General features: G+C 41.4%; 1 protein-coding gene across 1 annotated transcript in view; it reads right to left on the reverse strand.

Moving 5' to 3' along the window:
- The window catches only part of LOC141054931 (pecanex-like protein 2), a 2,173,030-nt gene that overhangs the window by 588,024 nt on the left and 1,564,888 nt on the right, over nt 1-20,118 (reverse strand). Inside the window, exon 25 of the mRNA XM_073551818.1 lies at nt 17,916-18,169. Coding sequence (XP_073407919.1) covers nt 17,916-18,169 — 254 coding nt within the window. The remainder of the gene's footprint in view (nt 1-17,915; nt 18,170-20,118) is intronic.

The following is a 20,118-nucleotide window of genomic DNA, read 5'->3' on the forward strand; positions in this document are numbered from 1 at the left end:
GATTTAGAAAATCGCTATCTCTTACTGTCCCTCAGAGTCTTGAACAGCAGCATGTCCCTAACTGAATTCACAGCAGAGTGAACCCGAAATGGCGGCGGCGGCTTTTATAGTGCATTATGACATCATTTCAGCAGCCAATCACAGCCATGCCATTAGTTAACATGACTACATGCCTAACAGGATGTGCCCACACTTCTGAGGATTGTCATTGGCTGAATCAAATCAAACTGGCTCATAGCATTATGGGAACTTCCGATTCCGGTATTCGATATACTAAAAGTATCGGAACTCAGTATCGGAATTCCGATACAGTGAATATTGGCCGATACCCAATACTTGCGGTATCGGAATGCTCAATGCTAATGGAAACACAAATTCTTTCGTATTATTATCTTCATTTAATTTGTCTTAATTGAAAAAACACAAAAGAGAATGAAGCAAAAAGCAAAACATTGGTCATTTCACACAGAACTCCAAAAATGGGCCAGACAAAAGTATTGGCACCCTCAGCCTAATACTTGGTTGCACAACCTTTAGCCCAAATAACTGCGACCAACCTCTTCCGGCAACCATCAATGAGTTTCTTACAATGCTCTGCTGGAATTTTAGATCATTCTTCTTTGGCAAACTGCTCCAGGTCCCTGATATTTGAAGGGTGCCTTCTCCAAACTGCCATTTTTAGATCTCTCCACAGGTGTTCTATGGGATTCAGGACAGGACTCATTGCTGGCCACCTTAGAAGTCTCCAGTGCCTTATCTCAAACCATTTTCTAGTGCTTTTTGAAGTGTGTTTTGGGTCATTGTCCTGCTGGAAGACCCATGACCTCTGAGGGAGACCCAGCTTTCTCACACTAGGCCCTACATTATGCTGCAAAATTTGTTGGTAGTCTTCAGACTTCATAATGCCATGCACACGGTCAAGCAGTCCAGTGCCAGAGGCAGCAAAGCAACCCCAAAACATCAGGGAACCTCCGCCATGTTTGACTGTAGGGACCGTGTTTTTTTCTTTGAATGCCTCTTTGTTTCTCCTGTAAACTCTATGTTGATGCCTTTGCCAAAAAAGCTCTACTTTTGTCTCATCTGACCAGAGAACATTCTTCCAAAACGTTTTAGGCTTTTTCAGGTAAGTTTTGGCAAACTCCAGCCTGGCTTTTTTATGTCTCGGGGTAAGAAGTGGGGTCTTCCTGGGTCTCCTACCATACACTCCATTTTCATTCAGACGCCAACTGATAGTAAGGGTTGACACTGTTGTACCCTCGGACTGCAGGGCAGCTTGAACTTGTTTGGATGTTAGTCGAGGATCTTGATCCAACATCCGCACAATCTTGCGTTGAAATCTCTTGTCAATTTTTCTTTTCCGTCCACATCTAGGGAGGTTAGCCACAGTACCATGGGCTTTAAACTTCTTGATGACACTGCGCACGGTAGACACAGGAACATTCAGGTCTTTGGAGAAGGACTTGTAGCCTTGAGATTGCTCATGCTTCCTCACAATTTGGTTTCTCAAGTCCTCAGACAGTTCTTTAGTCTTCTTTCTTTTCTCCATGCTCAATGTGGTACACACAAGGACACAGGACAGAGGTTGAGTCAACTTTAATCCATGTCAACTGACTGCAAGTGTGATTTAGTTATTGCCAACACCTGTTAGGTGCCACAGGTAAGTTACAGGTGCTGTTAATTACACAAATTAGAGAAGCATCACATGATTTTTCGAACAGTGCCAATACTTTTGTCCACCCTTTTTTTTATGTTTGTGTGGAATTATATCCAATTTGGCTTTAGGGCAATTCTTTTTGTGTTTTTTCATTTAAGACAAATTAAATGAAGATAATAATGCCAAAGAATTTGTGTTTGCAATCATTTTCAGGAAGAAACTGAGTATTATCTGACAGAATTGCAGGGCTGTCAATACTTTTGGCCACAACTGTACATGCTGCCCATGAATCTGCAAGCATGTATCAGCTATCAGTTTCCTTTTAATAATTTAAAGATCCATTACTTTTAATGCCTTTATGTGGGTCCAGGCTTTGTTCCATTCACCTTGGTTCGCTGCCCTCTGTTGTGCTCCACATTGGGCTTTACAGGTGGCCTGATGTGTGACATAATCTCCCTAGGCCTTTTAAGGCTCATTAGGACACGCAGCCGTGTTTTCAGATTGCTATTCAAGATTTTAGTCTGTTACTTTCCTCCTCCTGTGCATGCCATGTTACTTAGTTCTATCAACCACTGACTTCGCTGCATTCATCCTGCTGTTCCCAAGATTCCTGAAGGTAGCTTGCCCTTGTGCCTCACGTATCGCCCTGACAGTTGGACCAATGCTCGGGCCCTGTGTGTTCACCTGAACATGGGGCTTAGGGGGTCTACTTCATCAGGTGTGACTAAACGTTTCAGTTGGCAGTCAGATGTAAACAGGGTCTCTACTCATAAGCCACTGGTGTGTGGTTGCCCCCCAGGCTAACATTTTTCCTCTAGCTCCTGATCACAATATTCCAACTAATTCAAATTTGTATCAAAAAAACTGTCATCTTGCCCTTTTCTTAAAGGAATAATAAAAAAGTTATGAGTCTCAGTAAATTTATGAATATTCAGAATTGAGAGTCCTCAGTGGTTGATACCTTTTAATGGCTAACTGAAAAGATGGTAACACATTGCAAGCTTTCGAGACTACTCAGGTCTCTTCATCAGGCATACAGTCATGGCCAAAAGTTTTGAGAATGACACAAATATTAATTTTTACAAAGTCTACTGCTTCATTTTTTCTAATGGCAATTTGCATATACTCCAGAATGTTATAAAGAGTGATCAGCTTAACAGCAATTACTTGCAAAGTCAATATTTGCCTAGAAAATGAACTTTATCCCCCAAAACACATTTCAACATCATTGCAGCCCTGCCTTAAAAGGACCAGCTAACATCGTTTCAGTGATTGCTCCATTAACACAGGAGTGGGTGTTGATGAGGACAGGGCTGGAGATCAATCTGTCATGATTAAGTAAGAATGACACCACTGGACACTTTAAAAGGAGGCTGGTGCTTGGCATCATTGTTTCTCTTCTGTTAACCATGGTTATCTCTAAAGAAACACGTGCAGTCATCATTGCACTGCACAAAAATGGCCTAACAGGGAAGAGTATCGCAGCTAGAAAGATTGCACCTCAGTCAACAATCTATCGCATCATCAAGAACTTCAAGGAAAGAGGTTCCCTTGTTGCCAAAAAGGCTCCAGGGCGCCCAAGAAAGACCAGCAAGCGCCAGGACCGTCTCTTAAAAGTGTTTCAGCTGCGGGATCGGGCTACCAGCAGTGCAGAGCTTGCTCAGGAATGGCAGCAGGCAGGTGTGAGTGCATCTGCACGCACTGTGAGGCGGAGACTCTTGGAGCAAGGCCTGGTCTCAAGGAGGGCAGCAAAGAAGCCACTTCTCTCCAGAAAAAAACATCATGGACAGACTGATATTCTGCAATAGGTACAGGGAGTGGACTGCTGAGGACTGGGATAAAGTCATTTTATCTGATGAATCCCCTTTTCATTTGGGACATCTGGAAAGTGGCTTATTCTGAGAAGACCAGGTGAGCGCTACCACCAGTCTTGTCTCATGCCAACTGTCAAGCATCCTGAAACCATTCATGTGTGGGGTTGCTTCTCAGCCAAGGGAATGGGCTCTCTCTCAGTCTTGCCTAAAAACACAGCCATGAATAAAGAATGGTACCAGAATGTCCTCCAAGAGCAACTTCTCCCAACCGTCCAAGAGCAGTTTGGCGATCAACAATGCTTTTACAACATGATGGAGCACCTTGCCATAAAGCAAAGGTGATAACTAAATGGCTCAGGGAACAAAACATAGAGATTTTAGGACCATGGCCTGGAAACTCCCCAGATCTTAATCCCATTGAGAACTTGTGGTCAATCATCAAGAGACGGGTGGACAAACAAAAACCTTCAAATTCAGACAAAATAAAAGCATTGATTTTGCAAGAATGGACTGCTATCAGTCAGGATTTGATCCAGAAGTTGATTGAGAGCATGCCAGGGAGAATTGCTGAGGTCCTGAAGAAGAAGGGTCAACACTGCAAATATTGACTTGCTGCATTAACTCATTCTAACTGTCAATATAACCTTTTGTTACTCATAATATGATTGCAATTATATTTCTGTATGTGATAAAAACATCTGACAAACACACATAAAAACCAGAGGCCAGCAGATCATGTGAAAATATAATATTTGTGTCATTCTCAAAACTTTTGGCCATGACTGTAGACTAATACAAAATCTGAAGAGTCACATATTTATGCACAATAGAGCACAGAAGAAATGCAATAGATGAGACAAGTGATGTGAAGCAGAAATGATTATGGGAGAGGGAGAAACATAAATATTGGACCAGTTCATAACTAAGGATCCGGATGTTTTATTGTCCTCTGATTGGGGTCTCCTAATGTGTTGTGATGCCCCCACAGGGTCTTAGGAGCAATTTCCTGAATTGATGAATTGATAAATTTATGAGACTTTTTTGCAACTCAAATGAAAAAACAAAACAATGTTTCTTATCGCTGTTATTATGCTGAACTGGAGATTATACTACCAGACAATAAATGCTGTAAAAAACAGAGCTAAAATAAATACAGTAATTATAGTTTCTTTTTGCTATTTAACCCAGAGGACGGAGTAATACTATAGCTGCGTATACAGTACATTAAATGGGACCAAACTTGGGACTACAGAACAGGAAAAGGACTTGGTTTTCTGAATACAAGTAAGATGAGCAGCAATACTCAATGTCAAGCAGCAGCCATAAAAGCAAACAAGATTTTAGGGTGTATAAAAAGAGAGATGAAATCCCACGATCCCAAATTATTGTTACACCTTTATAAATCGCTTGTGAGGCCACATCTAGTAAATGGGAACCAGGCCTCACATTTAAAAAAGGACTTTCATAAATTAGAGTCAGTTCAAAGACAGGCAACTAGATTATTACAAGGGGAAAAGGGAGTTGCATGGTTAAAAAAGATATTTTATTAATTACATATAGTATTATTATTATTTATATAGCACATGAGAAGGGGTTACATCAAAATACAAATATCACTTAGAATAAACAAACTAACAACGACAGACTTTCGTTTTCTCCAGAACACCTATCCACAAAGCAGTGAGCACCCCTCTTGCATTTATTTTTAGGAGGTGGAGAGAGCTTGGATGTGCAGTTTGAAGGATAGGGCAAAGTCAAGGGTTACTCCGAGGCAGTGGATTTCTGGGACAGGGGAAAGTGTTAATTTATAGTGATGGATAGATTAGATATGGAAGATATGTGAGGAAAGATAATCTTCTGGGATTCTGGACAGTAGAGAGGTAACATCTGGGCCAGAGAGGTAGATCTAAGTGTCATCAGCATATAGATGGTACTGGAAGCCATATGACTTTATGAGTTGTCCCAGGCCAAGGGTATAGATTGAGAAGAGAAGGGCTCCTAGGACAGAGCCTTGAGGGACACCAACAGAGAGAGGGCGAGATGAGGAGGTAGTGTGGGAGTAGGAAACACTAAATCTGCGGTTGGTAAGGTATGAGTAGATCCAGGATAGGGAAAGGTACTTGACACCAAAGAAAGAGAGGATCTGTAGTAGGAGGCAGTGGTCAACTGTGTTGAAGGCAGATGACAGGTCAAGAAGGAGGAGTATAGAGAATTGTTTGTTAGTTTTGGCTGTAAGTAAGTCATTAGTAAACAAACAACAAAGATCAGCTCACCTCCTCTCCAGTCCCACCGATCGGATGATGCAGTGCTGCAAGTAGTATGAAGGTGAAGCAGAAGTCCAGCGTGGGTGATATCTATAAAAAATAACTTTATTCCATTTTCTTTTAACCCCTTAATCCCCAAGGGTGGTTTGCACATTCATGACCGGGCCAATTTTTACAATTCTGACCACTGTCCCTTTATGAGGTAATAACTCTAAAACGCTTCCATGGATCCTGGTGATTCTGACAATATTTTCTCGTGACATATTGTACTTCATGATAGTGGTAAAATTTCATTCAAATAACTTGCGTTTATTTGTGAAAAAAATGGAAATTTGGCGAAAATTTAATTTTTGTGCCCTTAAATCTCAGAGATATAGCACACAAAAAACTTAATAAGTAACATTTTCCACAAGTTTACTTTACATCAGCACAATTTTGGAACCAAAATTTTCTTTTGTTGGGAAGTTATAAGGGTTAAAAATTGACCAGCAATTTCTCATTTTTGCAACACCATTTTATTTTTATGGACCACATCACATTTGAAGTCACTTTGAAGGGTCTATATGAGAGAAAATCCCCAAAAGTGACATCATTTTAAAAACTGCACCCCTCAAGGTGCTCAAAACCACATTCAAGAAGTTTATTAACCCTTCAGGTGCTTCACAGGTCTTTTTTGAATGTTAAAAAAAAAATGAACATTTAACTTTTTTTCACAAAAAAAATTACTTCAGGTCCAATTTTCTTTATTTTACCAAGGGTAACAGGAGAAATTAGACTGCAAAAGTTATTGTGCAATTTGTCCTGAGTACGCTGATACCTGACATGTGGGGGGCAACCACTGCAATTCCAATTTGTCCTGAGTTCCCTGATACCCCATATGTGGGAGAAAACTACTGTATGGGTACATGTCGTGGCTCGGAAGGGAAGTAGTGACGTTTTGGAATGCAGACTTTGATGGAATGGTTTGCGGGTGTCATGTCGCGTTTGGAGAGCCTCTGATATGCCTAAACTGTTGAAACTCCCCACAAGTGACCCATTTTGGAAACTAGACCTCCCCACGGAACTTATCTAGATGTGTGGTGAGTACTTTGAACTCCGAAGTGCTTCACAGAAGTTTATAACGTCCGGGCGTGAAAATAAAAAAATCATATTTTTTTCCACAAAAATGATATTTTTGCCCAAAATTTTTTATTTTCCTAAGGGTAACAGGAGAAATTGGACCCCAAAAGTTGTTTTGCAATTTGTCCTGAGTAGGCTGATACCCCATATGTGGGGGTAAACCACTGTTTGGGCGCAAGGCAGATGTTGGAAGGGAAGGAGCACCATTTGACTTTTTCAATGCAGAATTGGCTGGAATTGAGATGAGACGCCATGTTGCGTTTGGAGAGCACCTGATGTGCCCAAACAGTGGAAACCCCCCAATTCTAACTCCAACCCTAACCCCAACACACCCCTAACCCTAGCCCTAACCCTAATGGGAAAATGGAAATAAATACATTTTATTTAATTTTATTATTTTTCCCTAACTAAGGGGGTGATAAAGGGGGGTTTGATTTACTATTTATGGCGGGTTTTTATTTTTGCCAGCTGTCGCACGCTAAATGACGCTTTTTATTGTAAAAATAGTTTTTGCATCACCACATTTTGAGACCCATAATTTTTCCTTATTTTGACCCACAGAGTCATGTGAGCTCTTATTTTTTGCGCGATGAGTTGACGTTTTTATTGGTACCATTTTCGGGCACGTGACATTTTTTGATCGCTTTTTATTCCGATTTTTGGGACGCAGAATGAACAAAAACCAGCATTTCAAGAATTTCTTTTGGGGGGTGCGTTTACACCATTCCGCGTGCAGTAAAATTGATAAGGCAGTTTTATTCTTCGGGTCAGCACGGTTACAGCGATACCTCATTTATGTCTTTTTTTATGTTTTATTTTTTTTATGTTTTTTTCCCCCCGTGAGCGCAGCTGATCGCGCTAGATGTACTATCCTGTCCATGGGCATAGGGGCCCGGGTCCCATGGACGGGATAGTACATCTGATGTCAGAAAGGGGTTAAAGCACATAAGTCCAAAATCCATCTTTATATCCAGAGACACAAAAAACAGGCAATTCCTACCAGTGACAGTAACAAGCTTAACCCCTTCACCCCCAAGGGTGGTTTGCACGTTCATGACCGGGCCAATTTTTACAATTCTGACCACTGTACCTTTATGAGGTCATAACTCTGGAACGCTTCCATGGATCCCGGTGATTCTGACATTGTTTTCTCGTGACATATTGTACTTCATGTTAGTGGTAAAATTTCATTCAAATAACTTGCGTTTATTTGTGAAAAAAATGGAAATTTGGCGAAAATTTAATTTTTGTGCCCTTAAATCTCAGAGATATAGCACACAAAAAACTTAATAAGTAACATTTTCCACAAGTTTACTTTACATCAGCACAATTTTGGAACCAAAATTTTCTTTTGTTGGGAAGTTATAAGGGTTAAAAATTGACCAGCAATTTCTCATTTTTGCAACACCATTTTATTTTTATGGACCACATCACATTTGAAGTCACTTTGAAGGGTCTATATGAGAGAAAATCCCCAAAAGTGACATCATTTTAAAAACTGCACCCCTCAAGGTGCTCAAAACCACATTCAAGAAGTTTATTAACCCTTCAGGTGCTTCACAGGCCTTTTTTGAATGTTTAAAAAAAAAAATGAACATTTAACTTTTTTTCACAAAAAAAATTACTTCAGGTCCAATTTTCTTTATTTTACCAAGGGTAACAGGAGAAATTAGACTGCAAAAGTTATTGTGCAATTTGTCCTGAGTACGCTGATACCTGACATGTGGGGGGCAACCACTGCAATTCCAATTTGTCCTGAGTTCCCTGATACCCCATATGTGGGAGAAAACTACTGTATGGGTACATGTCGTGGCTCGGAAGGGAAGTAGTGACGTTTTGGAATGCAGACTTTGATGGAATGGTTTGCGGGTGTCATGTCACGTTTGGAGAGCCTCTGATATGCCTAAACTGTTGAAACTCCCCACAAGTGACCCATTTTGGAAACTAGACCTCCCCACGGAACTTATCTAGATGTGTGGTGAGTACTTTGAACTCCGAAGTGCTTCACAGAAGTTTATAACGTCCGGGCGTGAAAATAAAAAAATCATATTTTTTTCCACAAAAATGATATTTTTGCCCAAAATTTTTTATTTTCCTAAGGGTAACAGGAGAAATTGGACCCCAAAAGTTGTTTTGCAATTTGTCCTGAGTAGGCTGATACCCCATATGTGGGGGTAAACCACTGTTTGGGCGCAAGGCAGATGTTGGAAGGGAAGGAGCACCATTTGACTTTTTCAATGCAGAATTGGCTGGAATTGAGATGAGACGCCATGTTGCGTTTGGAGAGCACCTGATGTGCCCAAACAGTGGAAACCCCCCAATTCTAACTCCAACCCTAACCCCAACACACCCCTAACCCTAACCCTAGCCCTAACCCTAATGGGAAAATGGAAATAAATACATTTTATTTAATTTTATTATTTTTCCCTAACTAAGGGGGTGATAAAGGGGGGTTTGATTTACTATTTATGGCGGGTTTTTATTTTTGCCAGCTGTCGCACGCTAAATGACGCTTTTTATTGTAAAAATAGTTTTTGCATCACCACATTTTGAGACCCATAATTTTTCCTTATTTTGACCCACAGAGTCATGTGAGCTCTTATTTTTTGCGAGACGAGTTGACGTTTTTATTGGTACCATTTTCGGGCACGTGACATTTTTTGATCGCTTTTTATTCCGATTTTTGGGACGCAGAATGAACAAAAACCAGCATTTCAAGAATTTCTTTTGGGGGGTGCGTTTACACCATTCCGCGTGCAGTAAAATTGATAAGGCAGTTTTATTCTTCAGGTCAGCACGGTTACAGCGATACCTCATTTATGTCTTTTTTTATGTTTTATTTTTTTTATGTTTTTTTCCCCCCGTGAGCGCAGCTGATCGCGCTAGATGTACTATCCTGTCCATGGGCATAGGGGCCCGGGTCCCATGGACGAGATAGTACATCTGATGTCAGAAAGGGGTTAAAGCACATAAGTCCAAAATCCATCTTTATATCCAGAGACACAAAAAACAGGCAATTCCTACCAGTGACAGTAACAAGCTTAACCCTTCACCCCCAAGGGTGGTTTGCACGTTCATGACCGGGCCAATTTTTACAATTCTGACCACTGTACCTTTATGAGGTCATAACTCTGGAACGCTTCCATGGATCCCGGTGATTCTGACATTGTTTTCTCGTGACATATTGTACTTCATGTTAGTGGTAAAATTTCATTCAAATAACTTGCGTTAATTTGTGAGAAAAACGGAAATTTGGCGAAAATTTTGAAAATTTCGCAATTTTCCAACTTTGAATTTTTATGCCCTTAAATCACAGAGATACGGCACACAAAAAACTTGATAACTAACATTTCCCACATGTTTACTTTACATCAGCACAATTTTGGAACCAAAATTTTTATTTGTTAGGAAGTTATAAGGGTTAAAAGTTGACCAGCAATTTCTCATTTTTACAACACGATTTTATTTTTAGGACCACATCACATTTGAAGCCACTTTGAGGGGTCTATATGATAGAAAATACCCAAAAGTGACACCATTCCAAAAACTGCACCCCTTAAGGTGCTCAAAACCACATTCAAGAAGTTTATTAACCCTTTAGGTGCGTCACAGGAATTTTTTTGAATATTAAAAAAAAAATGAACATCTAACTTTTTTTCATAAAAAAAATACTTCAGGTTCAATTTTTTTTATTTTACCAAGGGTAACAGGAGAAATTGGACTGCAAAAGTTATTGTGCAATTTGTCCTGAGTACGCAAATACCTGATATGTGGGGGGAACGACTGTTTCGGCTCATGGCAGAGCTCAGAATGGAAGGAGCGCCGTTTGACTTTTTCAATGCAAAATTGGCTGGAATTCAGATTGGACGCCATGTCACGTTTGGAGAGTCCCTGATGTACCTAAACAGTGGAAACCCCCTACAAGTGACCCCATTTTGGAAACTAGACCCCCCAAGGAACTTATCTAGATATGTGGTGAGAACTTTGAACCCACAAGGGCTTTACAGAAGTTTATAACGTACAGCGGTACAATTAAAAAATCATATTTTTTCCACAAAAATGATCTTTTCACCCCAATTTTTATTTTCCCAAGGGTAACAGGACCCTAAAAGTTATTGTGCAATTTGTCCTGAGTATGCTGATACCCCACATGTGGGTGTAAACCACTATTTGAGCGCATGGCAGAGCTCGGAAGGGAAGCAGCGCCATTTGACGTTTTTGGCTGGAATTGAGATCGGACACCATGTCGCGTTTGGAAAACCCCTGATGTACCAAAACAGTGGAAACCCCCCACAAATGACACCATTTTGGAAACTAGACCCCCAAGGAACTTATCTAGATGTGTGGTGAGAACTTTGAACCCCCATGGGCTTCACAGAAGTTTATAACATAAAGCCATGCAATTAAAAAATCATATTTTTTCCACAAAAATGATCTTTTCACCCTCAATTCTTATTTTTCCAAGGGTAACAGGACCCTAAAAGTTATTGTGCAATTTGTCCTGAGTACGCTGATACCCCACATGTGGGGGTAAACCACTATTTGGGCGCATGGCAGAGCTCGGAAGGGAAGCAGCGCCATTTGACGTTTTTGGCTGGAATTGAGATCGGACACCATGTCGCGTTTGGAAAACTCCTGATGTATCAAAACAGTGGAAACCCCCCACAAATGACACCATTTTGTAAACTAGACCCCCCAAGGAACTTATCTAGATGTGTGGTGAGCACTTTGAACCCCCCAGTGCTTCACAGAAGTTTATAACGCCCGGGCGTGAAAATAAAAAATTCGTATTTTTTCCACAAACATGATCATTTAGTTACCATTTTTTTATTTTCCCAAGGGTACCAGGGGAAATTGGACCCCAAAAGTTGTTGTCCAATTTGTCCTGAGTACGCTGATACCTCATATGTGGGAGAAAACTACTGTATGGACACACGTCAGGGCTCGGAAGGGAAGTAGTGACGTTTTGGAATGCAGACTTTGATGGAATGGTCTGTGGGTGTCATGTTGCCTTTGGAGAGCCCCTAATGTACCTAAACAGTGGAAACCCCCCACAAATGACACCATTTTGTAAACTAGACCCCCCAAGGAACTTATCTAGATGTGTGGTGAGCACTTTGAACCCCCCCAGTGCTTCACAGAAGTTTATAACGCCCGGGCGTGAAAATAAAAAAATTCGTATTTTTTCCACAAACATGATCTTTTAGTCACCATTTTTTTATTTTCCCAAGGGTAACAGGAAAAATTGGACCCCAAAAGTTGTTGTCCAATTTGTCCTGAGTATGCTGATACCCCATATGTGGGAGAAAACTACTGTGTGGGCACACATCGGGGCTCGGAAGGGAAGTAGTGACGTTTTGGAATGCAGACTTTGATGGAATGGTCTGCGGGTGTCATGTTGCCTTTGGAGAGCCCCTAATGTACCTAAACAGTGGAAACCCCCCACAAATGACCCCATTTTGAAAACTAGACCCACTAAGGAACTTATCTAGATGTGAGGTGAGCACTTTGAACCCCCAAGGGCTTCACAGAAGTTTATAATGCCAGGGCATGAAAATAAAAAAATCATATTTTTTCCACAAACATGATCAATTAGTCCCCAATTTTTTTATTTTCCCAAGGGTAACAGGAGAAATTAAACCCCAAAAGTTGTTGTCCAATTTGTCCTGAGTACGCTGACACCCCATATGTGGGATAAAACTACTGTATGGACACACGTCAGGGCTCGGAAGGGAAGTAGTGACGTTTTGGAATGCAGACTTTGATGGAATGGTCTGCGGGTGTCATGTTGCCTTTGGAGAGCCCCTAATGTACCTAAACAGTGGAAACCCCCACAAGTGACCCCATTTTGGAAACAAGACCCCCCACGGAACTTATCTAGATGTGTGGTGCGCACTTTGAACCCTCAAGTGCTTCACAGAAGTTTATAACACTCGGACGTGAAAATAAAAAAATCATTTTTTTCCACAAAAATGATATTTTTGCCCCAATTTTTTATTTTCCTAAGGGTAACAGGAGAAATTGGACCCCAAAAATTGTTTTGCAATTTGTCCTGAGTAGGCTGATACCCTACATGTGGGGGTAAAACACTGTTTGGGCGCATGGCAGAGCTTGGAAGGGAAGGAGCACCATTTGACTTTTTCAACTCAGAATTGGCTGGAATTGAGATCAGACGCCATGTTGCATTTGGAGAGCCCCTGATGTGCCCAAACAGTGGAAACCCCCAATTCTAACTCCAACCCGAACCCCAACACACCCCTAACCCTAGCCCTAACCCTAACCCTAGCCCTAACCCTAGCCCTAACCCTAACCCTAGCCCTAACCCTAACCCTACCCTAACCCTAACCCTACCCCTACCCCAACACACCCCTAGCCCTAACCCTAGCCCTAACCCTAATGGAAAAATGGAAATAAATACATTTTTTTTATTTTATTATTTTTCCCTAACTAAGGGGGTGATAACGGGGGGGTTTGATTTACTATTTATGGCGGTTTTTATATTTGGCAGCTGTCGCACGGTAAAAGACGCTTTTTATTGTAAAAATTGTTTTACATCACCACATATTGAGAGCTATAATTTTTCCGTATTTTGACCCACCGAGTCATGTGAGGTCTTATTTTTTGCGGGACGAGTTGACGTTTTTATTGGTACCATTTTCGGGCACGTGACATTTTTTGATCGCTTTTTATTCCGATTTTTGGGACGCAGAATGAACAAAAACCAGCGTTTCATGAATTTCTTTTGGGGGGTGCGTTTACACCGTTCCGCATGCGGTAAAATTGATAAAGCGGTTTTATTCTTCGGGTCAGTATGGTTACAGCAATACCTCATTTAGGTCGTTTTTTTATGTTTTTTGTCGGTTTTATGCAATGAAAACTATTTTATATAAAAAATAATAATTTTTGCATCGCTTTATTCTGCGAGCTATAACTTTTTTATTTTTTCGCTGATGATGCTGTGTGGCAGCTAGTTTTTTGCGGGACAAGATGACGTTTTCAGCGGTACCATGGATATTTATATGCGTCTTTTTGATCGCGCGTTATTACACTTTTTGTTTGGCGGTATGATAATAAATCATTATTTTTTGCTTCGTTTTTTATTTTTATTTTTTAAGGGGTTCGCTAAAGGGGTTAACTAATGGGACAGTTTTATAGGGCGGGTCGTTACGGACGCGGCGATACCTAATATGTGTACTTTTATTGTTTTTTTTTTTATTATTTCCAAAAAAATGGATTTATTGGGGGAATATTTTTTTTTTTTTTCTAATTTATTTGGCGATTTTTTTTTTTAAATTATTTTAACACTTTTTTTTATTTTTTTTTTTACTTTATTAAATAGTCCCAGGTGGGACATCACTGTCCTGTGACAGATCGCTGATCTGTCACATCACAGATCACTGTGACAGATCAGCGATCTGTCACAGGCAGTGCAGAAGGCTTCCTCATGCCTACGCTTTGCAGGCACTGAGGAAGCCAGCTTCCTGCAGGCCTCCGAAGGCCCCCGTCGCCATCTTGGATTCGGGGGCCTGGAGGAAAGGAGGCCCCCGCAGCAGCGCTGCACAATGCGCTGCCGTGGGGGGCTCAGGGAGGCACGGAGGGAGCCCCCTCCCTGCCGATGCTTCCCTTTAACCCCCGGTACACCGCGATCATGTTTGATCGCGGTGTGCAAGGGGTTAACGTGTCGGGGGCGGTCCGTGACCGCCCCTGACACATTATGCCGGGTGTCAGCTGTGATAATCAGCTGACACCTGGCCGCGATCAGCGGCGCTCACCACGTGGGCGCTGCTGATCACGTCGACGTACTATCCCGTCCATGGGCATAGGGGCCCAGGTCCCATGGATGGGATAGTACGTCGAATGGCAGAAAGGGGTTAAACTGCCTTTAAAATCATACTCGTTTCAACGGTCGTGCCGCCTTAATCATTGTGATTAGTAAGTCATTAGTAAGTTTAGTTAGGGCAGTCTCAGTGGAAAGGTGGAGACGGAAGCCAGATTTTTGGCTGTCGAATAGTGAGCAAGATGCAAAATGAGTGGAAAGGTCGGCATGGACGTGCTGCTCAAGGAATTTGGAAGCAAATGGGAGCAAAGATGTAGGGCGATAGCTGGACATAGCACTCGGGTCAAGGGATGGCTTTTTGAGGATAGGCCTGTTTAGCAGAGGTGAGGGCTGATTTGAATGCAATTGTTGCTTGTTTGAATGTGGTGAAGTCATCTTGCGCATGCGTTTTCTTCCAATGTTGCTCTGCAATTCTGGATACTTGCCAAATCTTTTTAGTGATGCTATTGTACCAGGGTTGTCTATTGATTTGTCGCATGAGTGGCATTGCAGAAACTACTGGCAGTGTCTGTGTCGTGGAGTGAAGATATGGAGGACAGCGGTAGAATAGAGTCAGAGAGTGTGCAAGTGTCTAGATGTGCGAGGTTTCTGTGGGGGTGCGCAAGTTGGTGGACATGAGTGACAGGTGAGGAGGACAGTGATGAGAACGTGAGTAGATGGTGGTCAGATAGAGGGAGAGGGGAGGTTGTGAAGTTAGATAGGGAGAAGAGACAGGTGAACACTAGGTCTAATGTATGTCTGTCTGTGTAGGTGGCTGAGGAGGACCACTGAGTAAGTCCAAAATATGAAGTGAGCAACAGGAGTTTGGAGGCTGCCGATTCATGGGTGTTAATCGGGATGTTGAAGTTACCCATGCTGATTGTGGGAATGTCAGCAGAGAGAAAGTGAAGAAGCCAGGTGGGGAACTGGTCAATATAGTATACAAATAATACAGAGTGATGTACTGTAAACAGGCAAGACACAGATCAATTGAATAAGCATCTTACAAATAAGTGAAACGCGCATTGGGGTCTGTAAGATCCAGCCGGCTGACTTCAACTACTCACTCATACTGGTAAGCACTGCTCTTAGCAAAACAATTTTTTACATACTATTACCTTACATCTGCTGATTCTGCTTATTCAATTGAGCTGTGTCTTGCCTGTTTACAATACAGGTTTTCAGGTTGTTGACTGGCACCGGTGATCCTTTGCTTCCGTCCTTGCGCACCTTACTATCACTATTTTGTACTCTTACTTTTATTAATTACATATAGTAAATAAATAATACAATCTATTTTTTAACCATGAAACTTCCTTTTCCTCTTTATTTACTAGTTAGCTTTGGCAATTTTCTTGCAGTGATAATGCAAGCTGGTATTGTTCTCCTTATAGTATTAAAAGGGTTGGAAGGTCTCTCATATGATTAGAGGTCAAAAACTTGGACTTGTTTAGCTTAGAAAAAAGACACCTCAGAGGGGATCTCATTTATAAGTCTAAATATATGTGTGGTCAGTACAAAGGACTGGCGCATGACTTATTCCTTCCAAGGACAATACTAAGGACCCTGGGGCACTCATTATTGGTGGAAGAAAAGCAATTCTGACAGGTAAATAGGAAAGGGTTCTTTACAGTTAGAGCAGTCAGAATGTGGAATGCCCTGCCACAAGAGGTAGTAATGGCAGACACTACAACAGCTTTTAAGAAAGAGCAGGATCATTTCCTCAATACACATAACATTGCAGGTTATAGTTAACTAGCTGAAGAGCCCGGCGCTGCCCAAAGTAACTAACTGTGGTTAGTTATAGCAAATTATAATTATCCTCCATCCCATAGTCCCGTGCCTATATACCCATCATACATATCCACGATCCCATAGGCCCGTGCCCGTATACCCATCATACATTTCCTCCATCCCATAGTCGAGTGCCCATATACCCATCACACATCCTCCATCCCATAGTCCCATGCCCATATACCCATCATACATATTCGCCATCCCATAGTCGAGTGCTCATATAGCCATCACACATCCTTCATCTCGTTATAGTTAATTTAGTGACAAAATGAACAATTAGTGGAGAAAGGTTGAACTTGATGGACCGCAAAAATGAAGCAGGCAAAAATTTAGTTATGAGGGGAGGAATAAAATTAATCCCATAAAAATAAAATTGGCTGTGGCAATATCACAACTTACTGTACATATCTGTTGTGACACTGTTGCAGAATATCCCTGGGCTCATTCCCTATCCTTAAAGCCAGTGGAGCCATAGCTATCCCTGCTCCCCAGATTACTTCTCATGGTGAAGATGCCGAACTCACGTGCCTTACTGATATCCTAAATCAGCCATTATCTGTCCCCTCCCTCACCTAGGGAAGTGGGGAGTTCTACTGTATAAGAAAACACAAACCAGACTAACAAGGCAAGACATGCTGGGACAAATGAAAAACCAATCATATAAATATGCACTCACAAGCAACAGCATGGAACACTGGGAAGTAAAGGAAGGAAAAACCAAATAGGAGGGGATGAGGATATGCACACAGACAAATCACCAGTCTTCTGAACAACACTCCAAATGCCTCCTCAAACAACCAACACCTCCGAATCCAGAACCAGGCAGCATGAAATTAACACTGGCAATCCTTGAATGCCAGAGATGAGTATATATAGCAGAGGGGAGTGGCCAACACCATCAAAGCAGGAAAGCTCCAGAAGCGCTCAACTGAACAGAATAACCCCTGCACTGATAGCAGAAACCTGCACTGTTTAATATGATGATGAAGTGCTTCTAATCAGTGCCGTAGTACGTGAAATCAGACACCGCAGTCATCTAGTCCCTCTGTTTCAGGGTAAACCTGTGAGAATATCTGTCTATTAATATTGATAATAACCTTTTTATATAGCGCTAACATATTCCACAGCACTTTACAGTTTTGCACATATTATCATCACTGTCCCTGATGGGGCTCACAATCTAAATTCCCTATCAGAATGCGGGAGGAAACCGGAGTACCCGGAGTACCCGGAGGAAACCCACGCAAACATAGGGAGAACATACAAACTCCTTGCAGATGTTGTCCTTGATGGAATTCGAACCCAGGACTCCAGCGCTGCAAGGAGTCCTGAGCCACCGTGCTGCCCACTATTCAGTATTGCATTTAAAAATTGATGTCTCATATTTTCATTACAGTAAATCCACTTAATATAAAACTTTAAAAATATTGTATATTCATATAAGTTAATACCTTTACAAAATATTTGATGAGGATTTTCCGCAGATCAAAAACATGGAAAAGACTTGCTGCATTACTAGAAATTACACTATATCCTTCCAGAATATATTGTTTACGTGTTATTTCCCATGTCATCCATCTCAGGTTGAAAGCAGCATTACATGAGAGAACATGTGGCAAATGACCAATTTGGAAACAGCAGCATCCTGTATTATCTTCATCACCTTCAGTTATAGCTTCCACCTCTCTCTGGTGACAATATGTCCCTTTAATTTAAAACAAATAAGGGTTATTTTAGACAAACACTTTCATAAACATACTGTATGCTCTTCTTTTATCGAAAGAATACAGTGTCCTTATACAAACTAAAGAGACCTTGTCAGTATAATTTTGCTATGTAAAGACTTATCTGTGATGGGGCTGCAATATGCATTAAATTAATAACTTTAATAAAGAAATCATCTTTGCTGTTCTTCTATAATCACCATTTGAAGTTTTCTACTAATTAGATTTCTGTGAACAAGGACTGGCCTGTACATAAGGTCTTCTCCTCCGTGACTGTGAGTCTACAGCTCCTCCGTCTGCCTGTTGCCTTTAAGGCTTCTTTTACACTTACTGGGTTTTTGTGGCTCGATTTTGCGGGCCGTATCACCGCAATTTTCATGGTCTGCCGCAATAACGGACCGGAAAAAACTTGCGGATCACCGTTTTTAGGGTTTCCAATACTATGGAAAAACTATTGGGAAAAAAACGGTGTTCCACAAAACCAGAAGTCACGTTGCACCGCAAAAACAAACTTCCATTGTTTTTGCGGCCCCACTGATTTTCAATGGGGGTCGTGTCCGTAAGCCGTGAAAAAGATCGAGCAGGCTCGATCTTTTTTTACGGCCGTAAATACGGCCCTCACGGTCATACAGTTGACGGCGCTCCGTGGAATTATTGCGGCCCATTTTTGCGGCCCCATAGAAATCTATTGGGGCCTCAAAATCAGCCCGCAAAAATACGGTAAGTGAAAAAGAAGCCTAAATGACAGGTCCAGGCTTCTTCAGTAACTTGCCTCTTCTGAAAAGGAGATTTCAGAGGAAGCAGGTCACTAAAAAAGCAGTGACCTATCATTCAAAGACCAGAGACAGGCTGAAGAATCACAAACAGGGAGATAAGAACCCATTGCACATTCTTGACCCTGTGCATTGAAGTTTGAATAGCAGAAAATTTCACATGAAAATGAAAGCAGAACAACAAAATGGTTTTCTTCACCAAAGGTATCAATTTATTCTGTATTACAACATTTACTTTACATTGCAAAATTGTGCTGACAGGTTCTCGTTAAATAGTAAACATCATTTTAATTTTTATTTCATAAATCAATAGTACTCATTAAAATAAGCAACTTTGTAATATATATTATCAGATAAATCAGCTTCTTTCTCCTTCAGTACGGATAATGCATTTTCAAAATTCTCAATTCCCAGTTTAAATCTGTATTCAGTGAAGCTAGATTGTTACATTAGTGAGATAGGAGATGACATTTGCCCCTGATAAGAATATATGTAGAAAGGTGGTTGAGGGGGGCGTGGCATGATACTTGAGGTGAGCACATGCATGGGCCGAGAGCTCACACTCATAGTCCTGAAATCCCAGCCTGCACCAACAGAAAACGGAGTTATACTGCCACACTCTGGTACCTGTGAGATTCTAGGGGCTCCCAAGGAGAATGACCCGTCAACAGCTGCGCAGCCCAACATGGAGCTGGCTGAAGAATCCCAGAAGGGAGATAAGGTGTCGGAGGCTGTATCTTGTCCGAGACGCTTTGCTCAGTTGACGGAGGTGGCTGTCGAAGGCTCTCCTAAAGGTCATTTGGGGGAGGAACAGGAGAAACTGGGAGCAGTGCTCGCTTCTGAATCAGAGCAGATGACGCACCAAAAAATTAACAGCAGCCATCTTGAGTACCCAGAGAAGGCGCTTAGTTAGTGTTAACAGGAAACACAGAAGCTGTCACAGATAAGGAACCTACAATGAGGGATGTGCTGTCTTCAGTTAATGTGTCTAATACAACCCTGACCAGCATTACCACACATATGAGATCTGGAAGGAAGACATAACATCTATAAGGATAGACATTCAAATGGCGTTTGAAAGAATTAAAAAAACAAAGGGAAGAATTAGTAATATTGAGGATCAATTACCTCCCAAGGAAAAAAATATGACAATGTAT

The sequence above is a fragment of the Dendrobates tinctorius genome, unplaced genomic scaffold (assembly GCF_039654945.1).
Source record: "Dendrobates tinctorius isolate UK_male_01 unplaced genomic scaffold, ASM3965494v1 ptg000181l, whole genome shotgun sequence".
Taxonomy (NCBI): Eukaryota; Metazoa; Chordata; class Amphibia; order Anura; family Dendrobatidae; genus Dendrobates; species Dendrobates tinctorius.